Raw genomic sequence first — 14,552 nt, forward strand, 5'->3', positions numbered from 1 at the left:
TCCAGGAAGTCGGCAATCCACATGCTGACACATGAGAAGTCATTTCTGGCTACGTCTTGCCCTCCTGCCTCCTCTTCTCCAGTTTACTCTGGATGTGAGTGTGACAATCCAGAATGTAGAACTGAATGGAGTGATTTCTTGGGAGTAGATTCCTGAATGGGTCTCCTCCAGGCTTGTTCACTAAAGAACATGCCACAAGCATATAGGCAGTAAGTCCATATACTTGTGGCATGTTCTGGTCACCACACCTAAAGTTCTGGTCACCATACCTAAAAGAAGATATTATAGAGCTGGAAAAAGTGCCGAAAATGACAACTAAAGTGATTAACCGCCCAGAGAGCTTCGGCTATTGGGCGGTATAGAAATGCAATCAATCGATCAATCAATCAATTAAGGGGCTGGCACATCTCCCCTATGAGGGAAGGTTACAACAGCAGGGATTGTTTAGCTTGGAAAAAAGGTGGCTGAGGGGAGACATGATAGAGGTGTACAAAATTGTGTATGGTGTGGAGAATGTGGACAGGAAGACATTTTTCTCCCTCTCAAAAAACTAGAACCTAGGGTCAATCACATGAAGCTGATGGGTGGGAGATTCAGGACAAATGAAAGGAAGGACTTCTTCACACAGCACATAGTTAAATTTTGGAATTCACTACCACAAGATGTAGTTATAGCCACCAATTTGGATGGTTATAAAAGGGCATTGGATAAATCTGGAGGAGAAGGCTATCAAGGGCTACTAGCCCTGAAGCTAAGTGTAACCTCTAATATCAGAGGCAGTAAGCTTCTGTGCACCAGTTGCTGGGGAACATGGGTGGGAGGGTGCTGTTACACCATGACCTACTTTGTTGGTCCCTGGTCAACAGCTGGTGGGCAACTGTGTGAACAGACTACTGGACTAGATGGACCCTTGGTCTGATCCAGCAGGGCTCTTCTGATGTTCTTATGCCTCCTTTAAAACATAATGTTTGACTCTGAGAGTTTTACAAATGCTCCCACTAGGTAGCTTTCTGCTACTTAAGTTATATCTTTATTTATTTCATTATTTGTTTGTTTGTTGGCTGATTGTATTTCTGTACCACTTTTCTGCAAAAACCAACCAAGTGGGTTTACAAAAATTTCAGGGCATAAAACCATGATCAAATAAAAATATACATTAAAGTCTTAAAAGCAAACTTTAAAATAACTATAGCAGTAATTTTAAAAGCCCAGTTAAAAATGTGTGTCTTATACATTTTGCTTGCATTGTTTGTTTGTTTTAATTTTAGATTATAGTTGCTTTTAAGTACAAGTCAAAAGCGATGTTAACTAACAAGCTTTTATGACCAGGATGTATGATGGACAGCACAAAAGTTAAAGTGGCCGTGATTTTGAGAGCCTCTGAAATGGGAAAGCCACTGGTGTGAGTTGACTTGGCAAGGGTGATGGTGGTATTGAATTGTTCCAGCAGGGCTTAGGCCTTCAAACCTCACCTGGGAGGTTCATAGCGACGAAGTACTATCAGCAGAAAGCCTAGTTTCATCACCATGGACAGTTCCCAGGGGTTGATTCCTTGGCTATTTTCTCCAATTGATCACGCATAGGTATGAAAGATGTCCTCCTAGGACTGAAAACTGGAGCAGAATTCAATCCCATCCTGTCAGGGAGGACATGAGACACTTGCAGGGTGTGCAGTTGCTAGAACTGTGAGACAGACAGCAGCTGAGGTGGGGGTTCTTGTGCACAGGCATTGGGATCAGTAACCCACTGGGTTTTGAATGGAATCCAGTCCTTGGTTCAGTTAATCGGAGTGGTTTGGAGCCAGGCAAAAGGGTGGTGGTGGCAACAGCAAGGTGAGCATTGCTGCTAAAAGCATCTTTCATACCTCACATCTCCACAGAGAGCCATGTGTCTTGGCTTCCCTTCTGACTTTGCCTGTAGCAGACACAACCCCTTGGTAATCTTAAACCAGTGCTTCTCAAACTTTGGGCCGGGGTCTCCGACAGAGTCTCCTGGGGCATCTGGAAAGGTTGTACAACTCCAGGGAGGAAACAGAGTCTTGAGAAAGGGAACTCTTCAGACGAGCATTTTATCACACGCTCATGACTGCCCACTCACGGTTCTTCGTAGGGCATTTTGACGATTCAGCAATCCTCCCATGCTTCTCCCTCTCCCTCTGATCTTTTCTCCATCACAAAATAAGACCCAGAAAATTCAATCTGAAGGGGCTATAACAAAACCTGCTACCATTTCCTGCTGCGTGCAGAAGACGCTGTGAGATTTTTTAAAAAATGCCCACTGAATGGGCCACATGCTAATTGTCACACAGAGGAAAGCCAGGATCTCTTCTCAATCATCCCAGAGTGCAGGACATGAAATAATGGGCTCAAGTTACAGGAAGCCAGGCCCCAGCTGGACATCAGGAAAAACTTCCTGACTGTTAGAGCAGTACGACAATGGAATCCGTTACCTAAGGAGGTTGTGGGCTCTCCCACACTAGAGGCCTTCAAGAGGCAGCTGGTGAGCCATCTGTCAGGGATGCTTTAGGGTGGATTCCTGCATTGAATGGGGGTTGGACTCGATGGCCTTGTAGGCCCCTTCCAACTCTACTATTCTATGATTCTATGATTCTATGCTTGCTTCCTCTTTCTTCCCCATGTGAAGACAGAGGAAGCTCCTTGTCCCTGTTGTGGGACAGAAACAGGAGGCAAAGTGATGGTAGAGAAATGTGATTCCCCCCTCCTCTCTGATAATCCTCAGGTGCTCCCATCGTCTCTCCTGCACCCATCCCAGACTTAGGAAGGTGGGTTGTACCCAAGCTGTTGCTCCCCATTGATCCTCTTTCGGCTTCTGGTGCATGACTACACCGACCATATCCCATCACCCCAAGGTGGTGTGGGGAGAAAGCATTTTGGAAAGGGCCACTCCTTTGTCCTTAACATGTTGCTTCTTCTCGTGTCATTTCCCAGCCAAAAGACCCTTTGCTTTCCCAAAGGCCTCCTTTGCACCTCTTACACCAGAGATATTGACCACTGTCAACCCACGGGCCAAATTCCAATTCAGAGATGATCTCAGGGGCCACATTTCAATGCTGGGCGAGGCCAGAAATCCCAGCCTATTTCCCCCCTGGATATGTACATTTCTACCAGCATATTTTAGTTTATTGCCAGTAACCACACTTTAGGTGAGACCTTTCAACCCTTTAGAATGGGGGGGAAATGTTCAAAAGCTAGGAAAACACCAAATAATCAGCATTCAGGGGAAGGAGTGGTCCCATCTGGTCCTATCTCATCTGTCCTGATTGTGGGACAGTTGGTTGGCCACTGTGTGAACAGAGTGCTGGACTAGACAGACCCTTGGTCTGATCCAGCAGGGCTCTTATGTTCTTGTGTTCTAACCCCCAGAGGTCCGGATTGGGTCCCCAGCTGGATAGGATTTGAGCCAAGGCCTAAGTTACTGCACCCATGCCCTACACTTTTCTACTCTTCAGTCAGGGACACAGAAATGGTATGTAGAAGCAAATCAGTTCATGCTTCTCTCCTTGGCTTGGCACTGGAGGCCAGCAACCCCACCTGAAGTCTTCATGCCAGGAAAAGTTGTGCCTATTGAATTTTTTTCCCTGCAACTTTTAAGGGCAAAGGAGTTATGCCAGGGGGAAAGTGGCAACCTGCAACCCCTGACTCCCCGCTATAAATTTGTTTGCAAGGAAACACCTGCAAGGGAAGTCTCTGTTGGCTGTGGAACATGGGACAAGAGCCTCTTTCTTGAGGTTGTTTATGACTGCGAACAAGGGGCTTTGGTGAATTGCTTGCCAGACCCTAACTATTTTCAACCTCACATTAGCCAGGCTACTGCGGTTTTGTTCCAGGAATGTTATTTACCTGCCTGTCTCAAGTCTCCTTTTCTTTCCACAATTTCCTTTTCTAACAATGATTCTCCTTGTCAGCTCCAGGTGTATGATATCTGGGGTGCAAAATAGGCCATGAGCTTTTGTGACTGTCCTGTGACCCATAACCACGTGTTCAGGAATGCAACATTTCTGTTACGAGCTTCTTTTGCAGAGTAAAACATCTGCAGTGTAAAAGTGCCCTCCGACAGCAGGCGGAACTCTGAATGCGGGATGTTCTCATGAGCAAGTGGGGTGACCCCCTCTAAGGACCCCAAATCAAAACCCAATTCTGGTTTCTGCCTTTCGCATGGATCTCTAGGGAGCAGAGTAATGTGGCACAGAGGGGGGGGGATCTGGGAAGCACTCGGAAGGATGTCAAGCTATACAAAATTCCCTCTCTATCAGAGTAGCTTTACAGTTGCAAGATTGGTGACCAAGGTATTGAGCAGTGCTAAGGCAGAAGGAGTTGTAGAGCTTTATCACACCAGCATTATACTGTGCAATCACTGCGAATTGTGTGCAAAGGACTCCGAAGTTTTCCACCTTAGAATCTGCTTTGACTGTGAAGTACTCCCATGCATCCTGCTTTAATTGTGCCTCAAAGGCAAAAGCCTCGCCGTATTTTGCTACTAGTTTTCGAGCGTCTCATTTGTTGTTTTCCGAGCGGACACTGGGGCGCAGGAGCAGGTTTTGAAGAAAAATTAAAGAAACGCTTACATCTGCGTAAGCTTTAAAGAGAAAGACATCAAAATCGGCACAGTAATAGATATTAAGGAGAGCTTTGAGCATACCAATTTTGAAATGGATTGGGTCATCCGTTGATTTTTTAAATGATTTTTTTTACATTTCCCCCCTTAAACCCATTTCCTGGTATGCAAAAGATCTAGCCACCCGGTAGCAACAACAACAACGGTGACAGCTTAGCGCTGTAGGGGATAATTCGAGGGAAACAGGTATGTGGGATGAAGCTTGTAGCAGCATCCCTGAGAAGTGTGTGTTTGTGGGGCATTTGCTGAAGGGTCCAGCAGGCTTCAGAGTCCATATAGAACAGGGTTGTTCAACCTCTTCCAGTCTGAGGGCTGAATTAAATTTTGCTCTTAGGAGTCGAATTCCAGCAGTGGATGGAGCTAAATGCATAAGAGGTTGGGGCCAAAATATACCATACCATACATCTTTATTGCAATCCATAGATCCATGAAGGGACCAAAATATCAGCAAATGTTAGCTTAAAGCTCTTATGGCCAGTTACTGAGTTTTAGAGTAGGGGGGAAATGGTGGGAAAGCCAAAACAGAGACCCCACCATACAGTTTGTGATAGGGAGAAAAAGAAGCAGACATGGTTTCTGGAGCGTGTTCAGAGGAGGGCAACTAAGATGATCAGGGGTCTGGAAACAAAGCCCTATGAAGAGAGACTGAAAGAACTGGGCATGTTTAGTCCAGAGAAGAGAGACATGATAGCACTCTTCAAATACTTGAAAGGTTGTCACACAAAGGAGGGCCAGGATATCTTCTCGATCCTCTCAGAGTGCAGGACATGGAATAACGGGCTCAAGTTAAAGGAAGCCAGATTCCAGCTGGACAACAGGAAAAACTTCCTGACTGTTAGAGCAGTACAACAATGGAATCAGTTACCTAGGGATGTTGTGGTCTCTCCCACACTAGAGGCCTTCAAGAGGCAGCTGGACAACCATCTGTCAGGGATGCTTTAGGGTGGATTCCTGCACTGAGCAGGGGGTTGGACTCGATGGCCTTGTAGGCCCCTTCCAACTCTGCTATTCTATGATTCTATGATTCTATGGCCATCTGGGCAAGGCCAGGTTGGCCCATAGGTCTGAGCTTCAATACCTCTGATATAGAAGGGTGGTCTGGCGAGGGAAAGGGGACCCTTGACTTTGGGATCCACAGTCAGCCTCATCCACACAGCTGAAAGACATGGGGAAAATGCACAGGTTTCCCTATGGGAAACGGGAACCCAACGCTAAACATTTCTCCAAATATATTTAAAATCTTTTATTTAGACTTTCCCCCATACAAATCAACTTCTTAGGCTATGTGACAATCTTGATCAGCAGCAATGCAAGGAACTGAAAAAGAAGTGTGTGACATTTTGAAGAGTTCTCCAAGGCCGTGGCGGCTGGCCCTGGATCTCAGACCCAGGCAATGCCTGTGGCTGTAGCCAAGGAGTCCAGTCGCCTCCATTCTTTGGCCTCTTAATTGTACTATATCAGTATAAGCAGACTTTCTGGAAAAGATTTGTTTTTTTTAAGAGCAAATGCATTAAATGTTTGAAGGCTTTAAAAACAACAACTGGACTTGTAACCAAAACCATGCTCACCTTAACTGGCGCTTTTGAAGGTGAACATTCATGTAATAATGTCAAACTAGAACATGTGGTTTTAAATTCAGAAAACAAGAGTTTCATTGCAGACTCTAAGACTCTACTTTCTGTCTGACCAGCAGAACAATAAAATAATCCAATCATATGAAAGCAGAAGGAAATAAGGCATCTGTGTGAGAAATGCCACCAAACAGATTCAGTTTTGTACTGATCACTCTGTAGGGAAGATTTGGCAAATTGTTTTAAACAAAACCTTTGCCATTTTTTTCTTGCTCACCTTCTGGATGAGATGATAACCAAATGGCACCATGAACACCATTTTTCTTGGTGGAAAGATGGGATATCAATCAAGTCCATAAATAAATGATATCTCTTCCCAGAAAGAACACGCGTATGTTTTATCCCCAAAGTTCAATCAGGGTCTTTAATCAGTGGTGGATGTTAGATGTGCAGGCATCTAGAACAACACACCAAGAAGACCCATACTCTGCAACCAGAAGACAGAGACTTAGAAAGAGTAATAAATAATGATCAATCGCATTCCTAAGTTATTCTCATTACTCAAGGTTGTTTTTCAGTTGGGTGCTAGAATCCTACAGAATTTGGAAACTAGCTTGTTCCCTTTTTGTTGCTATTGTAGTGGGGTTTAGAGACTCCTTAGTATCCTCAACATTACAGGCAAGAAGCCAAGAAAGAAATATCTGAGAGATGTTCCAGGTTGTCCACCATTTTGACAACGCTGTCCACATTGTCTTCTGGAAGCACTTGAGATGCATTGGATCGAAACTTCCTCAGGAGCGCTCCTCTGCTCAGGGGTTTCCTCCAATGCCCATAGAAGGTGTCACATCGGCCGGTCAGGATGTCTCCATTCCGTAGGATCAGCACCACCTCCGCGTACATCTTGTCGAAGTTGGCCACGTTGTCCTCCGGGTGTTCCACCACCACCTTGGAGAGCAGCTGCGTTAGCTGCTGGCGGGAGATGTTGCCGTCGCTGAAAGAAGAGATGTTCAGTTGGCCATCCAAGAGGGCCGAGCAGGCGTTGAACTGGAACGAGTGCCTGGCCTCGTGTTCAGATGCAGGGAAGGGCCTGTTGATGTACTTGGATACTGGAACTCTCAGGATGACGGTGCGGATCGCAGAGGGAGAGAGAGAGCCGGAATTGTTGAGTAAAAGGTTCCTGGCCGAAAGGGCTGCCTCCACCACCCAGTGCATTCCCAAATGCGCCGGGTAGCTCTTGAACGCAACGTCCTGCCTCTCCAGAAGGAATCCAAAGCTGTTTGCTGGCAGGCTTAGTGGCCTGGGCTGGTAGTCGCTATAGAAAGCACTGAAGCCCGCGCAGCCGGGGACATCATCCAAGATGAGCGGATTGGCCTCCAGCCCACGGGCTGCTAGGAGGGCTGCCTCTAGGCCCAGGCGAGTGGCGTTGCCAATATGCAAGGGTTTGGCTGAGGTGGCAGCATTCGCCATGGGTGCCCCTGCCAGGGAAGCTGCAATCGCCAAAGCATGGCCACACTGGGTTGCGTTGAGGGACAGGAGCTTGGCTGAGGCAGCAGCACTGCCCATTGTGCCAACTACCGAAGGAGGGTGGAACCTATAAAGGAAAGCCCAGAGGTGGTTAGAATGGCATGAAAGGGGCTGGGCTGGGTGCTTTAAATGAAAGACTTTGGGAGGCTTTGACAGAAGTCGTTTGAGCCGGGGAGGTCTTGTTCATATTTTATAATACTGTAACCCACCCTGAGCCATGTTGATAGCAGCATCTAAGGACTCACAAATATGTTCAAAGGGACCAGATGCTGTCCCCTGCCTAAATTGGAGGAGGGGGGATCCCACCCTCCTTGTTAAAAAGTGTATACCTTTCAAATATATTAAGAAATGCAAATGAGCAAAGCCCAGGGTTTTGTTCCCCTCTGAGAGGCAGAAGAGACAGCAGCTGGATCTGTATTTCAGCTTTACAGCGGTATTGAAGGGCACCATCCACATTCCATATACCGCTTTCATAGTGTTATTTCCTGCTTTTTATTCCACGTTCATAATGATTTGACACAAGGTGCAGATCTGGCCAGAATTTCAAAAAAGACAGTAAAGCAAACCATACCGGTAATACCTTTTGCTGGGTGCAACCGGCCTCAGCTGATCAAAAAACTATGCAGCTCTTGAGTCACACAAAAGCACTCATCAGGCAGCTGCTCTTCTCTGTATTTTTTTCCCTCTTGAATTGTGCCTCTGGTTGTTTTAAATTGTATTTTATCTTTGTATTCCATGTATATTTGTTAGCCATTCAGATTATAATTGTAGAAGAGTTTGATATAAATAATGATGATAATGTTGTTCTTGTTGTTAATATTGTTGTTAATAATAATTTATTATTATTATTATTGACTGATCTCTTCCGGCAAGCCTACCCAGTTGAATTTTAAATTTGGCTTTTAATAATGTGCTGCTTTTAATAATGTTTTAGTTTTGAATGTTTTAATTAGATATATGATGTTTGCATTTGTGTTGTGCCCTTCCTCGATCCAGAGGGAGAGGCAGGTAACAAATAAATTTATTATTATTATTATTATTATTATTATTATTATTATTATTATTATTATCAAATACCAGAGCTAGAAGAGTTTTCTTCTATAACACCGAGCGTCTCTGTTCAAGTCACTCTAGTTTCTGCTGGTGCCAAAATGACAAAGAATCCCAAAATGTAACTCAAGCACCCACCCACTGAGACCAGCTGCTTACTAACCAACCACAGAGGATCTGAAAAAACATTACCTCTTGGGAATGTTGTGAGCTTCATGAGAGAAGTGCAGGAGCCTCCCTTGAACCTCGATGCCCACATTAAAAGCCAAGAGGAAGTCAAGGCCGCTGGGTCTGGAAGCCACTGGCAACATCTGGGAGGCCGCCAGGAGAGCAGGTACAACAGCCCCCGATGGGTGAGTGGCTGGGTGCCAAGTGTCATCAAAGTCCATTGAATGAGCCTGCAAGGGAGCCAGGAAAGGGGAATCCGTTGAGATCTCCGAGTTTGGCAGTGACTGAAAGTACACCTTGCTTTCAATTCTGGAATATGCTCTGGTGGAGAAAGTGCTTGAACCCTTCTTTTGGAAGGACAGCAGGAAGGAAAGAGAGGGGAGAGGGAGAAAGAATGTAAGAAAAGGAAAGAAAGAAAGAAAGAAAGAAAGAAAGAAAGAAAGAAAGAAAGAAAGAGAGAGAGAGAGAGAGAATGAGAGGAGAGAGAGAGAGAGAATGAATAAGAGTCTCCCATTGAATGAGAGAGGGGGAAAGAAGGAAGGAATGAGAAAGTGGGTAAGAAAAAGAAAAAAAATGAAAGGAAGAGAGAGGAAAAGAGAGAGAGAGTTCAAAGCCTTCATGAAAATGAGAAACAGGCTGAGACCATATTGGAGGTTCTGCTGGCACCCTGGGTCTATAAATCTACTTTGAACACAGTGGCACAAGCAAAACAGATGAGGGAAAATGTGAATAAAAAAATCACAGGTCAGTGTGAATAAAAATCCTATACCTACCCAAGTGGTCCCAGTGATGGCTGACCAGCCCCACACCCTTCCACACTCCTCTCTCCAGAAGGTATAAAGGAGGGGAAATGACTTACCGCCACGCCATTGACAAACGCCGCCAGAGGAGGAGACACCTTCAAACCTTTCCTTCCATAGACCGAGCTAATGGGGCTGGATGAGTAAGTTTCCTGATAATGAGAAAGGAAAACCTAGTGAGAGAAGCAGAGGACATTTGGGTTATTAGCTCTCTAGGGGGATTCTGATCCTCCCGCCAAGATGCAGGACTAGGGGCAGCGAGGGTGGAAATGAGCCTGGCATTGAAAGCAACACTAAATTTCATTGAAGGCAGGAATGGGGGAATGTGTAGCCCTACAGATGTTGATGGTGTACAACTCTCATGGGCTACAGCAACCTAAAAAAGATATTGTCAAGTTTGGAAAAAGCGCAGAAAAGAGTGAATGAAATGATCAAGGGGTTGGAGGAAACATTACAAAAGCTGGGATAGTTTAGCTTAGAAAAAATGGTAAATTAGGGGAGACATGATAGAGGTGTACAAAATTGTGCATGGTGTGGAGAAAGTAGAGATGAAGACATTTTTCTCCTTCTCTCGTAATGCTAGAACACAATGGGATCATCCCATAAAGCAGATTGGTGAGAGATTCAGGACAGATAAAGGGAAGGACTTCTTCACACAGTGGAGAGTTAAACTTTGGAATTCATTACCGCAATATGTAGTGTTGACCACCAGCTTGGATGGCTTTAAAAGCGGTTGGATAAATTCCTAGAGGAGAAGGCTATCAATGGCTCCTAGTCCTGATGGCTATGTGCTACAGTATCAGAGGCAGTATGCCTATGTATACCAGTTGCTGGGGAACATGGGTAGGAGGGTGCTTTTGCACTCATGTCCTACTTGTGGGTCTCCTGTCGACAGCTGGTCGGCCACTGTGGGAACAGAATGCCAGACTAGGTGGACCCTTGGTCTGATTCAGCAGGGCTCTTCTTAGGTTCTCATGTCCCCATCATCCCTCCCCAATGGCTATGCTAGCTAGGGCCAACATCCAGAGGGCCTCACATTTCCCATCCCTGATTTAAGACTTGCCTCCCTATTGCAAGAGTTTGTGCAAAGATGTGCATAAAATGCTTTAAACAAAACTAACTAAATAACTTTAGAGTGGATTCCTGCATTGAGCAGGGGGTTGGACTTGATGGCCTTGTAGGCCCCTTCCAACTCTGCTATTCTATGATTCTATGAAATAAATGTTTATACACCAGAGTCCAAAGACAACCTTAATGCTGAAGAAATGGTCTGTGCAGAAATAACACAGGAAGGAGGACGGACCATTTCTGACTTGCTCTTGTGATGACCAATGGGTTTTTATAAATAAATTTGATGGCTTGGCTTGCTCAGAACAACCTTGGCTAGTTCAGTCCCTCTTTGGTCTTGTAAGAGCAGCAGTGGAGTTCCTTGTCTTGTGACCTTGGCTTGTGTACTATCTGGAGTCGCAATAATGGCTGGTGCTGGAAGTCTTACCTGGCCATACCGCAGCGCGATCTCAAATACGTGGGTCGTGCTACCCACCAGCCCCACCCCAATGCTGTCGAGGATCATTCGCTTGCTCCGATGTCGGACCACATCAGGGAGGTGATCAGGGCGAATGCCATGGATGAAGGAAGCAAAGCTGCCCGTGACTGTCTCTTCCAAAGGGCTCTTCTCCGGGGCTGCTAAGGTAAGGCAGGGCAGGTAAATGACTAGGAAGGTGCTTGTGTGGTGAATAAAGCAGGTCCACTCAAGCACCCTGAACAGCATCATTCCGCTCAACCAGTCTTATGGACTCTGTTGAAGCCACTGCTGGATAGAAGTAAGGCAGTCAGAAATTAGCTAGATAGCACCTTCAAGCATTGTCCATACGGCATCGCCAACCTACAAAAAAAAGAGGCAGTGGGGCAAACTGTGTGTTCTTCTGCAAGGGTGCATGATCAGAACATTGTACAGACACACAAACGGTGTGTGCTTCTGCTCCCCTCCACTCCCCACCTGCTGTGATCCCCACAACAGCCTTCAAGCAGCTACTTTTTGCATATATATATTTTTGGTTAAAAAAAGAAGTGCAAAGAGATATTTAACGCCACATCTCGCTCAGCCCAAACGGCATTCGTTGTAATATTTGAGGAGGGTTGCAGAGTCTTTACAAAAGAAAGGAACAAACCTTTAGCAGCCGCCTTGCGGAGATGCCTGGATGCAGCAAAGATCTTTTGGGAGTTCTAGGAGAGAAGCAGAAGGCATTCCTGTCACTGAAATGCATGGTGTTGCTGGAGGAATATCCCCCCCCCCCCCGTTGTTCTTATGAGTGCTCCTAGGCTGGTTAGCGACTAGCAAATCAATACATACAGGGAAAGGAACTTCTCTATGTGAGTAAGCTTGGGTGTGGAGGGGAAGCTGCCGGGGGTGTTGAAACTTCTCAAAACTCCTGACTGGCTGTTCAAGAAGGTTAGCTTGGAAATTAGGGGGGGAGCATTATAGAGGTATATACACAGTATACTCAGTGTCAAAGCTCAGGAATGGGTGATTATGACAATATTAGTTTACCATAAAATAGCTAAGCTAAACTCATACTTTTAAAAAAAATTCATTACTATTTCTTTCATTTGTACACTGCCCAATAGCCAAAACTCTCTGGGCGGTTTACAACAATTCATACGATAATAACATATAGCATAAAAATACAGCGTAGAATACAGCATAAAAAATTAAATGTGCAAAATTTAACAGACTTTAGGCAGATAAAAACAGTACGTCCAAAGAGGCTCAAATGCAGAACTGGAAAAAATATGCCAAGCCGTGACAGCAATCAAGTCAAAGTCTCTCTTTGTCCTTCGTGAAAACAAAACTATATTACAAAGAAAGACTTAGACTGCAAATAACTATTCCCCAGGAGACGGGCTGTCTTTACCTGCATGGTGGTATAGACCATCCTGGCAGCTGGTTCTGTTTCTTGAGTCCTGGGATGTTGCTAAAGACCAGCGATGCTGGATCTGGTGTGCCTGAAGGACCTGTCGTGTCAGGCTTTATATCTCCCTTGCAAATGGGTTTCAGAGGTGGTGACATCAGCCACAAAGTGGGTAGGGGCTCTGTGTGGGTGTGTTTCCTGCTGAGGGACAATTAGTTGAAGGGAAACCCCTTTCTTCAATGAAGGGGGAAAATAGGTGAGAACAATACCTGGGGGGGGGGGGCAGGATTCAAGGAACCCACTGTGAGAAAAATGTCATAGGTGCCACTGCCAAGAAATGACACCACCCCACCTACACACCCAGAGCTCCTCCCATTTTCTTAAGGGGATCATAAAAACTGGTACTTATCAGGAAATAACAGGGAGAAGGAGCAACCGTGAGGCCACTCTGTCCAAATATCTCTCAGAGCAGGTAACTTGTACGTAAGAGACCTTACAGCCTGTATCCTATTATATCCATTGTCTGTTGCTTTATGTTATTTGGTTGTGTTCCTTATATGGCTCGTGTTTCTCTTGAGAGAGCTTCGGCTATTGGGCAGTATAAAAATGTAATAAATAAATAAATAAATAAATAAATAGTCCGTTGAACGTTGTGCCCTGATGGTCCACCAAGTTTGTCCCCATAAGCTTGTGAGGAGGAACCAAATCTATGTTGTAGCCAGTTTCCTAAAGGTATTTTAAATTGCTCATTGTTGGGCAAACTCAGTCTTTGGTCAACTTATTGTATACATTGCATGTTGTCCTTCAGGCATGTGATTATGGCATTGAAGATTACGGTATATGTGGAGTGGTAATTCAAACCAATAACCAGACTTGCACAACAGTTTTATGGGTATTGAGAAGTGGCAAATATCTGGGTGTAGCATTGCTCCAAACTAGTATTACCGATTAGTAAAGAGAAGATGTTCCACCAAATTCAAAGATGCTCATTGAATATTTCAGATCTCTCTTATATTGACTTGCTGCTATTGTTGAATCCCCAGTGTAGATTTTTCTAGAGGTAGTTGCATTCAGAGTCTTACATGATTACATCTCTTTGCTGCCAGACTCTTCAAACTAACCATATTTGCACAGATGTTAAATGACATAAACCAGAAGTGAGAATTAATGCCCTGTGTTTAAACACTGAGCTAAAGCTATGACTGTTGGTATCTCATATTCTCAAATTCATGATGACAAATGGGTGCCATTCTGTATGGAGATCCATATGATGGTAGCAGTCCTGGGACTGAGCTCCATTGAACCTAGGGGACTTACTTCTGAGTAAACATTCTTAAGATTGCGATGGAAATTAGTTTTCACCCAGCTGACACAAAATGGTGGCACATACCACTAAGCTTAGCAAATGGGTTGAAATTCTGCCATCCCTGATGCTGGAAGGTGAGGCTAAAGTCATCCCAAGCACTCAAAGAGAACCTAGTCGTGCATATCATGATGGCTGGTCAGTTTTCCTGCTCTACACTTTCCAAGCTGTGCGGTCTTGTGAATATGCCTTGCCTGGGGGGTGCCAAAGTCCTGGAGTACCCCTTACACAACTTTCCCCAACCTGATGCCCTCTAGAAGTTTTGAATTACAGCTCCCATCTTTCCTGATCATTGGCCATGATAGCTGGGGCTTATGGTAGTTGTTGAAATCCCAACCCTCTGGAGGGCTCCAGATTGGGGAAGGCTACATGGGCCAGGGAGTGTCACAATCTAACCCAAACATTGGACAACCTGGAGATCCTAAAGATTGAACTTGAGACCTTTTGCATTCAAAGCCCGTCCTCTACAATTGAGCAATAACCCTTCCCTGTCATGAGGCACTTGACTGGAAATTGGAAAATCCCAAGG

The 14,552-nt window shown here is 45.1% G+C and overlaps 1 protein-coding gene across 1 annotated transcript; it reads right to left on the minus strand.

Moving 5' to 3' along the window:
• Positions 1 to 6,878: 6,878 nt before the first annotated feature.
• On the minus strand, positions 6,879 to 11,522 carry LOC134409363 (cis-aconitate decarboxylase-like). The gene is made up of 4 exons (XM_063142076.1): positions 11,244 to 11,522; positions 9,808 to 9,900; positions 8,973 to 9,178; positions 6,879 to 7,797 (listed from the first exon to the last, which is right to left on the minus strand). The coding sequence occupies exons 1-4, from the start codon at positions 11,520 to 11,522 to the stop codon at positions 6,879 to 6,881; spliced, it is 1,497 nt and encodes a 498-aa protein (XP_062998146.1).
• Between the last annotated feature and the right edge of the window lie 3,030 nt (positions 11,523 to 14,552).

The sequence above is a fragment of the Elgaria multicarinata genome, chromosome 15 (genome assembly GCF_023053635.1).
Source record: "Elgaria multicarinata webbii isolate HBS135686 ecotype San Diego chromosome 15, rElgMul1.1.pri, whole genome shotgun sequence".
Lineage (NCBI taxonomy): Eukaryota > Metazoa > Chordata > Lepidosauria > Squamata > Anguidae > Elgaria > Elgaria multicarinata.